General features: G+C 51.5%; 3 protein-coding genes across 4 annotated transcripts; 2 read left to right on the top strand and 1 right to left on the bottom strand.

Annotated features, from left to right (window-relative positions):
- Positions 1-31: 31 nt before the first annotated feature.
- On the bottom strand, positions 32-5,782 carry SAXO5 (stabilizer of axonemal microtubules 5). Its single transcript, XM_055709237.1, is given in 11 exon segments — positions 32-225; positions 1,415-1,585; positions 2,137-2,222; positions 3,144-3,228; positions 3,230-3,346; positions 3,565-3,683; positions 4,026-4,141; positions 4,231-4,325; positions 4,511-4,614; positions 5,183-5,545; positions 5,548-5,782. Coding segments are annotated over 11 exon segments (1,491 nt in total). The 5' UTR covers positions 5,717-5,782; the 3' UTR covers positions 32-159.
- Positions 5,783-5,829: 47 nt separating this feature from the next.
- PEX11G (peroxisomal biogenesis factor 11 gamma) lies at positions 5,830-10,165 on the top strand. 2 transcript variants are annotated; one of them, XM_055709404.1, is made up of 6 exons: positions 5,830-5,904; positions 5,981-6,169; positions 6,253-6,431; positions 6,627-6,677; positions 6,798-6,941; positions 10,055-10,165. In XM_055709404.1, coding segments are annotated over exons 1-6 (630 nt in total). In that variant the 5' UTR covers positions 5,830-5,838; the 3' UTR covers positions 10,056-10,165. The 2 variants fall into 2 exon arrangements, with proteins under 2 accessions (XP_055565379.1, XP_055565378.1); XM_055709403.1 differs by lacking the exon at positions 10,055-10,165 and having other exon boundaries at positions 6,798-7,935.
- LOC102056734 (ectoderm-neural cortex protein 1-like) lies at positions 8,050-13,398 on the top strand. The gene is made up of 3 exons (XM_055709402.1): positions 8,050-9,752; positions 10,055-11,865; positions 12,852-13,398. The coding sequence occupies exons 1-2, from the start codon at positions 9,576-9,578 to the stop codon at positions 11,837-11,839; spliced, it is 1,962 nt and encodes a 653-aa protein (XP_055565377.1). The 5' UTR covers positions 8,050-9,575; the 3' UTR covers positions 11,840-11,865; positions 12,852-13,398.

Below are 13,398 nucleotides of genomic sequence, written 5' to 3'. Positions count from 1 at the left end.
TACTGGTACATGCTGGTGGCTCTGTTGGCAGGGAGGGGTGTCACGCACCACCCAACCGTGCTGGCAGATTCCACATAGCTGGGGGAATCGCAGGCAGGCTGTTTGGCCCTCCCAGTTCAAGCATTCCTGGGGCATAGCTGGAAGGTGTGGGAGAGGAGTTTAGAAAATGAAGACCCTTATCCCAAAAGCTAGTTTTACTTTCTGCGTCTGAAGTTGCATCAAAATAAAAAAAAAAAAAAAAAAAGGAAAAGGAAAAGACAGTGAATAATTACAGGGTCCTCCCAGGAACAGCTCTCCCAGCCAGCTGTTCCACCAAAGGGTGCTGTTCACCATCTCCCCCCAACAAACACCACCTCAGGGTCACATAAAAGCAATGGGGCAGATCTGTAGCAGATGCAAGTCCCTGTTACTACACCAAATGATGTCATCTTGGTGTTTGAATCGAGGTGTTTGCAACGTAGCGACGTAAGATACCAATGTGAAGTGCCTGCGTGCATTTGCAAGACTTGAGTACGTGACTTCTTTGAAGTACACATGAGCAAGGACTGTCCCTTTCCTGAGAGACGCAGAGTCAAATCCCAAGAGGAAAGCACGAGGGCTTGTGGGCCCAGCCACTGCTCACACACAAACTGCAGCAGTTGGAAATGGTTTAGTAACCCGCACTCAAATGCTGTAGCGCTGGCTCACAGCAGATGGGAATCAAGCCGATCTGCATCAAAAGGCTGAAAAGAGCTTGTGAAGTGGCAGCTGTGACTTTGCAGCAGCTGACCCTGCTCACTCGGCTGCCTGGGGAGCGGGCTGACCAGCCCACGCTGATCCCTCCTTAAAATACATATATCCCAAAAAGAGTTAGCGCAAGCTCAGCATTCAGGAAACCCATGTAAGTTATCAACTCAACAAAAATACACAGCTCACCTCTAAGAAAACAGCCCACTCATCATAAGCTGGGGAGAGCTACCTCTCTGCCCTACTGTTCACTGACCTTTGGTTTCAGGCCTTGACACCAAAATCCAAACAGATAATAAAGGAATATTTCAGCCCACACACAGCCCCGACAGTGCCTCTCGTTTTGCTTCTGATCTCTTGCCCTTTCTCTGAGCTTCCCCCTACTCCACCTGCTTCCTCCTGCCCCAGCGCCTGCCTAGAGGTGCTCCATGGGTCTTGCGATCCAGAGAGATGTGTCACCCACATCACTGCACTAATCTCCCAGTGTTTGTTCTTGCTGTCACAACACCTTCTTGTGTCCTCATTCAAGTCAAATTGAATTGCTCAAGAAATAAATGTTCCCTGTAATAACACATAGAGGGGCCAAGAGCAGGGCACCAGGATGGTAACATGATGTGTAGGGAGTCCGCAGTGCAGCAAGTTCTGGGTGGTCAGTGAAGAAGGGAGAAGATCACGGTGCGAAGAGCATCTTCCTCCAGGGACACTATTTTTTCAAGGTTCCAAGGGGGACGCAACTCACTTGGGAGTTTCCCTTTTGGATTTCTGCTGGGACCCCTGGCTTGGACATGAACTTATCTTTCTGTTCAGTCCTGAAGCGATCCTGTGTCCTCCAGGGTAGCTCCAGGTGTGAGCATTTCAACTAAGAAGACAAAATGGCTTTCAGCACACGAGGACAGGGCTGAGGAAGAGGCAGGTGGTTACATGGAACCTGGCAGCCCCAACATCTGAGCGTTGTGCTGCTACCTGAAGGGTCACCCCCTGGGCAGCTGCGGTCTGTGCCTGCCTGCCTCCTCTTTTCTCTGGCAGCTGTACAGCCTTCTCTGCTGGTGGTGCAAAGAGATGTTTACCTTGGCTGGACGCCTCTAGCCATGCCGCTTTTCCTCCTCTGATCACCTGTGGGGGACCAGAATCACCTTCCCCCTCCCTCCAATATCCCTTGGCTTAGGGATTTGGTTGCATATCCTTCCTCTCCCCTCAAAGATTTTTCTCATCTACGACTCTGCTCCCCACAGAGCATTTACTTGAGAACTGAAGGCAGACAGGATTTGGTGCATGGCTTATCCCATCTTAGGTAGCCCAAGAGCAACACACCAAAACTGATGATGTCAATGGGGAGGCTATAGCTTTGCTTCGTATAAACCCACTTCCCCAAGCCGCCTTGTGGTAAATCCAAGACTACTAAGGCTATACCTGCTGTAGCATGTCTTCAGAGAGTCGTTGTTTCTGCTGTCTGTGTGGGACCAGCATGGCCTGTGTGGTTGTGACAGAACTTTCATCTGCTGACAGATGGAATTTAAATAAAAATTCAATTCAAGCCAGTAAATTAGGAGGCAACATCAGAAAAGCTTTGTAGTTTGACTTGCAGTAACAGATCTGTGTGTGTTTCCATTAACGAGAGGAAAAGGCAGGCTTTGTCATCAGCTGAAAACCTTTGCCTAGGCCGAAAACAATTCTCAGAGCGAAGAAGTAAATCAAGAAATTCACACAACAGTTGCAGGAATATCACTCCATATGCTAGTTATGGAACTCTCCAGAAGTTTGGGGCCAAGGAAAAGCTCAATTCAACTGTGATCTGTTTCACATTTAGTAAAACAAATGCCTTTAAAAACAGAAGTGACCTCTCTCTTAGTTGCAGAATACTGGCCATCAGAACCAGGATGCAACGTCAGAGGAGGATTTTCTTAATGTTTCCCATGACAAGCTCTAACCGCATCCCTTCCTGAGGTTGCATAGGCACAGTTTTTGATCAAAATCCTCTCCTTCATCCCACATACAAATGTAAAACAACTTTTAAAAACAAATGGAGCAAGGGAGAAAGATCAAGCCACTAGTTCTTGTCCCAGAAATCATTCATGCCACCTCAACATGCTAAACAGCACTGCATGATGGCAGTGAATGGCTACAGCTGGCACAGGCATCACAGTGGCAGGCAAGATGTCATCTGGGGAGGTGAAAGTGCCTGAGATTAGAAGCCACTGTGAGATCCAGCAGCAACATGTATAAGCATGTCTGTCCTGCCTGGTTTTGGGGTTACAGTCTCATTTTACAAAAGATGTGCCTTCCTGCCATTTCCAACACAAGATGTCTGGGCTGCCTTCCTTCCCAGAGCAGCAGGCATTGCTGTCCCTTGCACGGAGCTAGGAGAACCTCAGCAGGTTTCATCTGGCACCACAACAGTCTGAGCAACATGGCCTTACTGTGGTAGTTGAAGGGGATGTGGCTCTCACGGTGTCTCTTGCTGTCTGCCGTCACCCTCTGGCTCTGGCGGGGTGGCTGATAAGTGTGACTGCTGTGTTATGCTGAAGAAACAGGAGCCTGAATGCTCATCTCCCAAGCAGATGTTGCTTCGATGTTTCTGAAGTGGCAAGTCAGGCTTCGGTGCAAGGTTCCACCTGTCAGTCTGCAGAACACAAGAGCTGCTTTAACAGAAACAGGCTGTGGCTGAGGAAGGCACCCTACTGCACGGTACACTTTGCATAGCCCAGAGTAGAGTGTTGCCACACAGTGTGGGGAGGGAAGAAGGGACAACAACATCTGCTTTAGGTGCCAGAATAGTGTATGTAAAAGAAGAGAGGGTCTCCACCAGAGAAACACCTGCACAGAAAGCTGGGAACAGACCTCTGGGTAGGAGAGCTTCGTAGTAGTAGCACTTGCCGATGCTTTATTTCTCTCAGGGTCTTCATCGCCTCTGGGGATGGATGAGGCAAACATGTTTGGACGGGCAATAGTTACATGCTCTGGCAAAAGCAAGAGTGAAAGATGTCAGAGCACTCCAGTCTCTGAGCAATTTATAGCTACAGCATCTTCTCCTCGTGCACTAGAGCCCAGGAACGAATACAGCTATTTAACCTGCCAGGGAAGCAGAGTGAGGATGAAACAGAGCCTCACAGCGATGACACTGATGCTGAGTACGTAAAAACTGTAAAACATTAAAAACTTAAAATAATATACATATTATAGGAATGCATTATATCTTTAATTATATCACTAAACCCAAGTGATAAAACCTACTGTTCAGCTTGTTATAAACCTCAGCAGTGGACTGTACACGTTGCCTCTGTGTCACAGGCTTACCCTACCTGGATCGCGTACTGGGAAGTGCTCTGACGTCGAGGTGGAGAATCCGATGCAGCCATCCCCCAGCTGCAGGTTCATGCGGTAGATCTGCGAGGCAGCATGTTCCTTGTCATAGACTCTGCAAGATATCAGATATGAGCTGCTTCAACAGCAATGTTCATCAGAAAGAGCAGTTGCTGGGGATGTCTGTCAGGTTCCTGCTGATACCTGTGTGTCCTCTTGTCTGGTGCACCGTAGGCATGTTTCTGCTTGCTCACAGCTCCGCTGCTTCTGTGATCCCCAAAATTAATATGAGACACGTGCTGAAGGGGAGCCAACAGAGCTACAGAACAGCCACTTAAAGCATAACCCCTTTGTTTCCCCTCTCTGTCTTTCCATCCATCTGGTTTTCACTTGCACAGATCCCACCCCTTTCAGGACAGGGTTCAACATCAGAATGTGCTGCCCTTTCACTGTGTTTTGGTCCTCCCCAAAGTCATGCTGTTACCTTTTCACTTGGCTTTGCAGGTGGGGTCCATTCACCCTTAAACTGTGCTTGATAAGAAGTGTGGTAATAGGGTGCTCCAGCCTCATCAATAATGGGAACACATCCTGCCAAACAGCCAGAAGGGAAAATGTTATTTGTAAAAACACATTTTACAATAAAAAAAGTGTTACTTCTAAAAATACTCCATTTAACCGTAAAAGGAAATATTAATGATATTGAAGATGCGATATTGAGGCAGCTGCTTTTTCAGCATTTTACTACTGAATCTACTTCGTGTAATGAAACAGCAAAGCAATTAACACCATACTGCAGTAAGGTGAGCTGCAACACTGCAGAACATGGACACAGTGCATCAGCACCGATGTAGCTCTGGTGTGAAAACTGTGGCATCTGAGGATACAGCAAGTACAGAAGACAGCTGGAAAGGCTGCACAGCAAAAGCCTGGCTGGCTTTAGTTAGTGCTGTTAACCTGTGTTACGAGATTCAGATCGATTTACTCAGCTACAAAAAGAGAAAGCAAAATATCCAAATAGTTGTAACAGTGTTAATTGCTCACAGCACGACCCTGAGCCAAGGCACACAACCCCCCAGTGCCCAGGAAGCCTGCGCAGCCCCCCCGAGGACTGCAGGGAAGGTGTGTTGGGGACAGAGCAGGCTGTAAAACAGCTCACCCCTGTGCAAATGCCATGGCCTGGGAGGGGGCTGGATCTCATGTGCTGGGCATGAGGAGGTGTAGATGGATGTAGGGAGCCTTATTTTCTCTCTGTCTCCACAAGGGAAGTTATCCTTCCATTTCTTGGCTGTGGACTGCGGGTGTCTTTGAAGGGGGGTGGGAGGGCAGGGGAAGCTCTGCCTCATCATCAAGGTGAGGATGCGGATGCTGGGGTCTGCATGCATGCGGACATGTGACTTTGGGGGATCAGCCAGGGCAACCGGCTGCAAAAGCCTGTTTGGAAACGTCGAGCGAGTTTTCGAGCAGAATTCCTCACCGCCACCCCAGGACGGGCCTAGCGCCAGCCCCCTGCAGGGCGGCCGGCCGGTGCCGGCCTGTAAACCCCCCAGTGAGGGGGGAACTGGGTGTGAGAAAATGGCTGACAGGCGCTGGCCGGCGCCCAGTGCTTGGTCCCCAGCTGGACGTGGGTCGCCTTCAGGAGGGGAAGGCCCGCGAGGGGCACCGGGATCATCGGCACGGCGTAGGCCGCCATCTACCAGCAAGCGGGAGGCTTCGGGCGAGCTCCAGCAGCCACCAGGACGCGTTGCCACGGCGACGGCTCCCCGCCTTCCCGGTGAGCCCCGCGCTGTGACATCACATCCCGGAAGCGTTGCTATGGCGGCGGGCGCTCTCAGCGGCCTGGTCGCCGCGCTGGAGACCTACCGCGGCCGCGACCGGGTGGTGAGTGGCGGGGGCGGCCCGGCGGGGCCCTGCTGTACCGGTAGGGCCGGGCCCTCACCGGGCTGTGCCTCCGCAGGTCCGTGCGCTCTGCTATGGCTGTCAGCTGGCGGGCGGGGCGCTGGCCGGGCCGCAGGCCCCTCCGTCCGGGCTGCCCGGGAGCCTCCTGGCCGTGTCGGCCCAGCTGAGCGCCTGCCGCACGGCCTTGCGCCTCTTCGACGACTTCGCTATGCTCAGCTACAGCTGTGGCTACGGGCTGGGCCCTAAGGTGAGCTCAGGGCACGGAGGGCACCGGCAGCCCATCTTGGCCATGCCACAGGTGCCAAGGTGCGTCCCCCGTGCTCCCCGCAGGACGAGGATGGCCTGGTGCGGGGGCTGTCGGTGCTCTGCAACCTGGCCAACCAGCTGTATTACCCCTGCGAGCACGTTGCCTGGGCGGCAGACATTGGCATCATCCACGTCGGCTCTCAGAAGTGGTGGACTCTGAGCATGGTGCTCTGGGCCTCATCCCTGCTCCTGAGTATCCTGCGGTAAGGCTGGCTGGGGTGCCGCAGTCTGCGGTGGGAGGGAGGCAGACAGGGAATGAGCCACGTTCTCTGTAGTCGGGCTAAAATGAAGGACCCTCTTGGCTGCAGGAGGGTGCTCTTCTGCACAGATGCAGTTAATGGTACAGAAAAACCCCCTCCCCTTTGCTGTTGGAGAAATAACTGTTGTCTTGTTTTCAGATCCCTGAGAATCTTGTTTATTTTAAGAAGAAAGCTGAGGCAGCACAAGTGGTATGATTTCTCCTCTTGGCTACACAGCTAATTTAATCCAAATTTATCTGTTTTCATTCGTGAGCTGTTGCTAATAATTATGTTATGAGCTATCACTAATACTACTTTTGCTTTCAACAGTATATCTTTGCCTCTGAGTCGAAAGGAAATGAAAGCCCAAGTGAAGGCTGAAGTTTTGAGCATCATCACAGATGTAGCAGATATCTCCAATGCAATCCATTGGCTACCTCCTGGATTTCTTTGGGCTGGACGGTTTCCTCCATGGTTAGTAGGTCTCCTGGGGACTGTATCTTCCCTGATTGGTATCTACCAAACATCTAGAGGAGGAAATTCTGAAGCTGTATAAAGTGTAATTATGCTTCAAGAGCCCAATTTTACATGGCAAAAATGCCTTTAGTGAGGCAGGGTAGTTTCCCTGGGTGTTGGTGATTGAAATTCACGCATCCTGTAATTTGTGCTATAATCAAGACATCTATTACAGAGAGGATTGTTGCGGTTAACAATTTTTATTACTCCTCATCAGAGAAATCTTTCAGGCAAATCCTCTGAAAATCAAGAAATCTCCTAGGACTGGTAAAATAGAGGGGTGGTGGTGGTGGAAAATCACTTCTGTCCTTCCTTTCCATGTCCCAAAAGACAAATGCAACCCTCCAGTCTTCATTATCACTTAAAAGAGCACAAAGTCAGGGTTAGGCAGAGGAACAACCACAGTTCTGTCACATAAAACTTCTAAGGGTCGGATCCTGCGATTCAAGCTCTGGGCTCAGCACTTGGTGCCTCATCTGAACCAGGGAGGTGACGCATAACGAGTTTCTCCATCAGGTATTTTGGCGTTTGAGGCCAGAGCAGATCCCCTGAGCGCTAACTGGAGCAAGCGGCTGAGGCAGGTTGCTGGGTTATTTTGTTTGTGACGGTTGTGTTTCTTTAGAATTGAGAGGGGAAAGAAACAGCAACTGTAAGGAGTGCCTTGTGAAGCTTTCTTCTAGTCTGTGTGCCTCATTTAAGGAGAAATACTGTAAGTGGAGACTTCCTGGGTTCTTCACAAAGCAGCACTGCGTCTCCAGCTGTGCCTTTACGGAATGCCACCGGGTGGAGCTCTTCCACCAGGCTCTGGCAGCGGCCAACGGACTTTTTATTTTTTAAAGAAAGTAGCAAATTTGTTAATCGCTTTTCAAAGGATCAGTCAAACCAATGCCAAGATGAATTTACAGTTACATTTCTAGGCGGTGCCAATAATAAACGAGATGAATGCTTCAAAGGTGGCCTTGAGTGATCATTCCTTCTGATAACTAGGCAAATGCTCTTTATCTGCTTCTAGAAAGCTCTAGACAGTGCCTAGGCGACAGAAAACATTTGTGATGCGTTAGCTACAGCTCCCCATCTGTTACCAGCCTTCCTTCTACCACAATAATTCAGAGCCCCTGATTAGCTGTCATGGAAATGCATCTTTTGAAACCAGTTCTGCTTAATCTGCACGGTGCTCGTGCACCCTGCAGCGCAGTATGGCGCACACTGCGTTTCTGGAAGGTTTGACCTCTATTTCTGTTGTCTTTTGTTGGTTTTGGCACAGAAATGGGAAACTATTCCCTGCCTGTGTTCAAAGAGAACAGTGAGGTCTTGATACTCTTTACCCTTTGCCCCATCCTTGCAGTTTATCTGGACCTTTACACTGCTAAGTGCCCCAGAGGATGCCTTCCTGACTGGGCTCTGAATTTGGTGTCAGATTTACAGGTTTTGGTACAACTTGGGAGTGTGGGCAGGCGTTAGACTCTTTGTTTTTTCTCTGCTCATGTCACAGGTCCTGTGCCCGAACAGGCAGAGTGCCCAGATCCTGCTATTTAGGGACAGCTAAAGACTAATTTTTTTAATATATATACACACAAATATATACATTAAAAAAAAATATATCTGTAAGGGACAGACAGGAGTCTTGCCCACTCTCGTCACTCTCTGTGGTGGCTCTTGTTGCAGTTTAGTGGGTTTTTAAAAATTAATTTAATTATTAAGAAATCAGATTATGTCTTTTTTTATTCTTAACCTTGTTAAACCGTTCCTTCAGAATACACTTTCCTGCTGAGCATGGGACAACGTGGCTACAGCGATTTAAAAAAACCCCAACCAAATAGACATGCCTCCAATGCCAAATCAGTAAAACTCTAACCCATGCTTTTTAATTTTAAACTGCAGAAAGGATGCTGTAAACCACTCTAGGCGCATTTGCTTCATCCGCTTCCTCATTAAGCGATTTTAAATTGCAGCCGGTGAAGCACAAAGATAAGGCAAAACCTGGTAATTCAGACTTTTTGAAATGTGTATTTTTCTGTCGCATGGTTTTGGTACCCACTGACACAGTATTTAGGGCTCACCTATGATGGCTACTTCTGCCTCTTTTAGGTCTCTTTTTGTCTATTAGGTCTCTTGTCGCTTTTTTTGGGTCTCTTATTTTGGTCTCTTTTTTTTAGCGCGCTCTCTTTCTTGTAGCTCTCTCAGCTCAGACCTTGTGTGGGCAGACCCCACCCTCCCAAAATCTGCCTTTTTTTCTCTCCCTTTTTCTGATCTGGCCATCAGCCCAACTCGGCTCCAGCTTTGCTCCATGCAGGAAAGCATGTGCTGAGCAGGGACCTGCTCGGCCGTGACCTCCCTTTGTCAGCAGGCCGTTAGCAGCCGAGCTGCTGACTCCAGCGCGGAGCCCGGGCCCCGTCGGGCGGGGGGGACACGCCGTGACCAAAGCTGCAGCCGGCCTTTAGCAGCGGCAACCCTCCATTTTGGGCTACTAACTGCCCCAAGCCGTGGTGCTCCTGCCCGGGGGCAGCCGCGCTGCAAAGCGGGGGGACACGCGTGGGGACAGCCACACGAGCACACGCTGCCGCCGGGCAGCGAAGGGTTAAGGGGCGGCGCATGCGCAGCGCCCGGCCCCGGCTCCCTTTCACAGAGTGCGCGGAGGGCGCTGCGGACGCCGATTGGCTGCTCCGCCGCGCTGGGCGGGGCGGGGGGCGGGACTGGGGGCTGAGCGGCCACGCGGCGGCGGCGGGGTGCGGCGGGAGAGCAGGCGGCGAGCGGCGGCCCCGGAGCGAGGTGCGGGACCCGGGAGCGGGGCGCGGGACCCCGGGGCGGAGGTCTGAAGCGGGTGGGTGCGGGCAGCACCGGGAGCACGCATCACCCTCCCGGTACTACGCGGGGCCCGGCCAAGCCGTGCCCTGCACCGGTGTTTGGGCCGGGACCACCCGGTGCCCTGCTGCGGGATGTCCGCCCCGAGCTCCCCTTACCGGCTGGGTACTGAACTCCTGCCGCCGGCTCCTCTCCCGCTGCACCCCCGCTGCTCCCCGGTGACCGCTCTACTGGGTGTTCCGTGCCGACTCTCTGGTTCTCTCTTGCAGAGCAGCCTCACCGCCATGTCTGTCAGCAGTCACGAGAATCGGAAATCCCGCTCGAGCTCCGGCTCCATGAACATCCATCTCTTCCACAAACCAGGCCACGCTGACAGCCTCCTCACCCACCTCAATCTGCTCCGCAAGCGGCACCTCTTCACTGATGTGGTTCTGCGAGCGGGGAACCAGGCCTTCCACTGCCACCGGGCTGTCCTGGCCTCATGCAGCCGCTACTTTGACGCTATGTTCAGCGGAGGCCTGAAAGAGAGCAGAGATGCTGAGGTCAACTTCCATGATTCCCTCCACCCCGAGGTGCTGGAGCTGCTGCTGGACTATGCCTACTCGGCCCGGGTGCTGATTAACGAGGAGAACGCGGAGTCCTTGCTGGAGGCTGGGGACATGTTGCAATTTCAGGATATTCGGGATGCTTCGGCTGATTTTCTGGAGAAGAATCTCTACCCAGGGAATTGCTTGAACATGCTGCTGCTGTCTGATGCCCACTGCTGCCAGCGGCTGCTGGAGCTGTCCTGGAGGATGGCATTGGCGAACTTCACCTCACTCTGCAAGACTGAAGATTTCCTCCGACTGCCCAAAGACAAGCTGCTGGAGCTGGTGGAGAGCGAGGAGCTGGAGGTAGAGGATGAGACGCTGGTCTATGAAGCTGTTATAGGTTGGATCCGGTACGATTTGCCCCGACGCCATGAAGTTCTGCCAGAGCTGCTGCGCTCTGTCCGCCTGGCCCTTCTGCCCGAGTCCTACCTGCGGAAGCAAGTGGCCTGCGAGAAGCTGGTGACCAGCCACAAGCTGGGGGAGGAGATCGTGGCTGATGCTGTACGATGCAAAATGAAGATCCTGCAAAACGACGGCCTTGTGACAGGGTGCTGTGCCCGACCCCGCAAGGTCAGCCAGGCCCTGCTGTTGCTCGGTGGCCAGACCTTCATGTGCGACAAGATCTATATGCTGGATCATAAAACCAGTGAGATCATTCCTCATGCCGACATCCCAAGCCCTCGTAAAGAGTGCAGTGCCTGTGCTATTGGGTGCAAAGTGTACATCACCGGCGGCAAAGGCTCCGAGAACAGCGCTTCCAAAGATGTCTGGGTTTACGACACCCTCCATGATGAGTGGGCAAAAGCTGCTCCCATGCTGGTGGCGCGGTTTGGCCATGGCTCTGCTGAGCTGGACCACAGTCTGTACGTGGTGGGGGGTCACACAGCAGTGAGTGGTGCCTTCCCGGCCTCTCCTTCCGTCTCGCTCAAGCAAGTTGAACACTATGACCCGCAGCTGGATAAATGGTCCTTGGTGGCTCCTCTCCGAGAAGGTGTAAGCAACGCCGCTGTGGTGGGAGCCAAGATGAAGCTGTTTGTTTTCGGTGGCACCAGCGCCAACCAGGAGAAGCTGCCCAAGGTGCAGTGCTTTGACCCCTGCCAGAATCGCTGGACGGTGCCTGCCAGTTGCCCCCAGCCTTGGCGGTACACGGCTGCCGCCGTGGTGGGCAGCCACATCATCATCATTGGGGGGGACACAGAGTTCTCTGCCAGCTCCGCTTACCGTTTCCACAGTGATACCTACCAGTGGTCCAAATTTGGGGATGTCACCGCTAAGCGTATCAGCTGCCGCGCTGTTACATCGGGTAACAGACTGTATGTGGTGGGGGGCTACTGCGGGGCTCAGCGCTGCAAAACACTGGACTGTTACGACCCATCATCCGACACTTGGAGCAGCATCACAACAGTGCCTTACTCCCTCATCCCCACCGCCTTCGTCAGCACCTGGAAGTACCTGTCTGCCTGAGTTGCAGTGTGATGAAGAACCTGAAGGTAAATAGTTGCAGATCAGCCCAGAGCTTCTCTGTAGAACTTTGTGCTGTGCAAGGGTTAAACCCTGAGGGGCAGATGTACGTGGATCCGGACTGGAGTTGTCCTAGAGAACAGCTTTGTGTGAGCATCAGCTCCAGAAACGTGTTTCTAGGCTGGTAGTTTAGGATCTAAAAACCCTGCAGAAGAGAGAATGTCTCTTTAGGTGCTGAAATGCTGTGGGGAGAAGATTAGTATAAATAACAAGACACTTAACCTGGCATCCTAGCCTTTCCACTGAGTCTTGGCCTGTGCAAAGATTTTGGGGAATGCTCTTTGCGAGGAGGATTGGGGTGTCGTCGCTGGTACAGCAAGCTCGTGGAGTCAATCGTTATGTTAAGAGGCAGGCTGTCTGCAGGAGCTGGGATAGACCGCGCGGTGCCACTGGGGCCCGGCTGCTGCATTTAGCACAGCCTCCTCCTCCTGGTGCCACGGTTAATCTGCTAGTGGCACCCAAATGTCTTGTGGGACGCAAGGGCTGTGAGCTGGTGCCAGAAGAAGATTATAGCTGGGATTTAGTCCCAGAATGGTTGGTAATTGCGTTTGTAAGACAAGCTCTGTCTACATATAAACACAGGGTTTCTCCATTTCTAATTATTCTCTGGTGTCCCTTTCATGCCATTTCTTTCCTGCTACACAGTGATTAACTTGTTAAAAATGTGCAACTGGAATTAAACCTTTCTAAAGGCTCTTGGCAGAAAAGATGCTGGTGAGTCCCAGGTCGCTGCAGGTTTTTTTCTTTTCCCCTTGCAAGAGATGTACTGCCCAAATGAACTTGTTTAACTTAATAAAATACCCAGTCAGTGATACTTATAGAAAATTCCTGTATGTAGAGGGAAATAAGCAGCCGTCACTCCACTAGAACAGCGTTCTCTGTTGGTTTTGAGGCGTGAGGAGTGTTGTCAGGTTTGCTGCACACTGGTCTCACAATACTCTCTTCTGCAATACAGGTGTCACACCTGATTTTGCCGGTGTCTTGCTTCACTTCACCGGGGATCCAGACTGAAGACATGAGCAGGAGAAGCGAGTGGCTCCTCCTACTTAGCAAGTCTGTGAACTGGATGCCAGCCCTTCTGTGGATCTGATTAGCATCAGCAGGGCTCAAGGCAACACAGCTTTGGCTTTGAACTGCTTCTGTAAATCCCCTTCGTTCAGGACCAGTTATGGGACAAGCACGGAGGGACCTCCTTGGGCTGGTGGCTTGTGCTGTCCCTTGAGACTGCAAAAGGTTTCCAAGTTTTCTCCTGACTCATGTGATCTCGGAACAGGAACCAGAAGAATATTTTAAGTGATATTTACTAGACAGGACGAAGGAAGCTCCTAAGTAACAGGCAGCACCAGAGGCAGTTGCCTGAAATGTCTTAACATGTGACAGTACTTTGCCTGTGGGCTGGTTCTGTACTTTTTTTTTTTTTTTAATATATATACAGCAGTTGTGTTTATTACTCAGCCTGGAGCTGCTTTAATAAATCTGAATAAAATCCTGTGTGTCCCTTG

This window comes from Falco cherrug, chromosome 4, assembly GCF_023634085.1.
Source record: "Falco cherrug isolate bFalChe1 chromosome 4, bFalChe1.pri, whole genome shotgun sequence".
In the NCBI taxonomy this organism is placed as follows: domain Eukaryota; kingdom Metazoa; phylum Chordata; class Aves; order Falconiformes; family Falconidae; genus Falco; species Falco cherrug.
The sequence above is the reverse complement of the archived record's forward strand: the minus strand, read 5'-3'. Positions and strand labels throughout refer to the sequence as shown.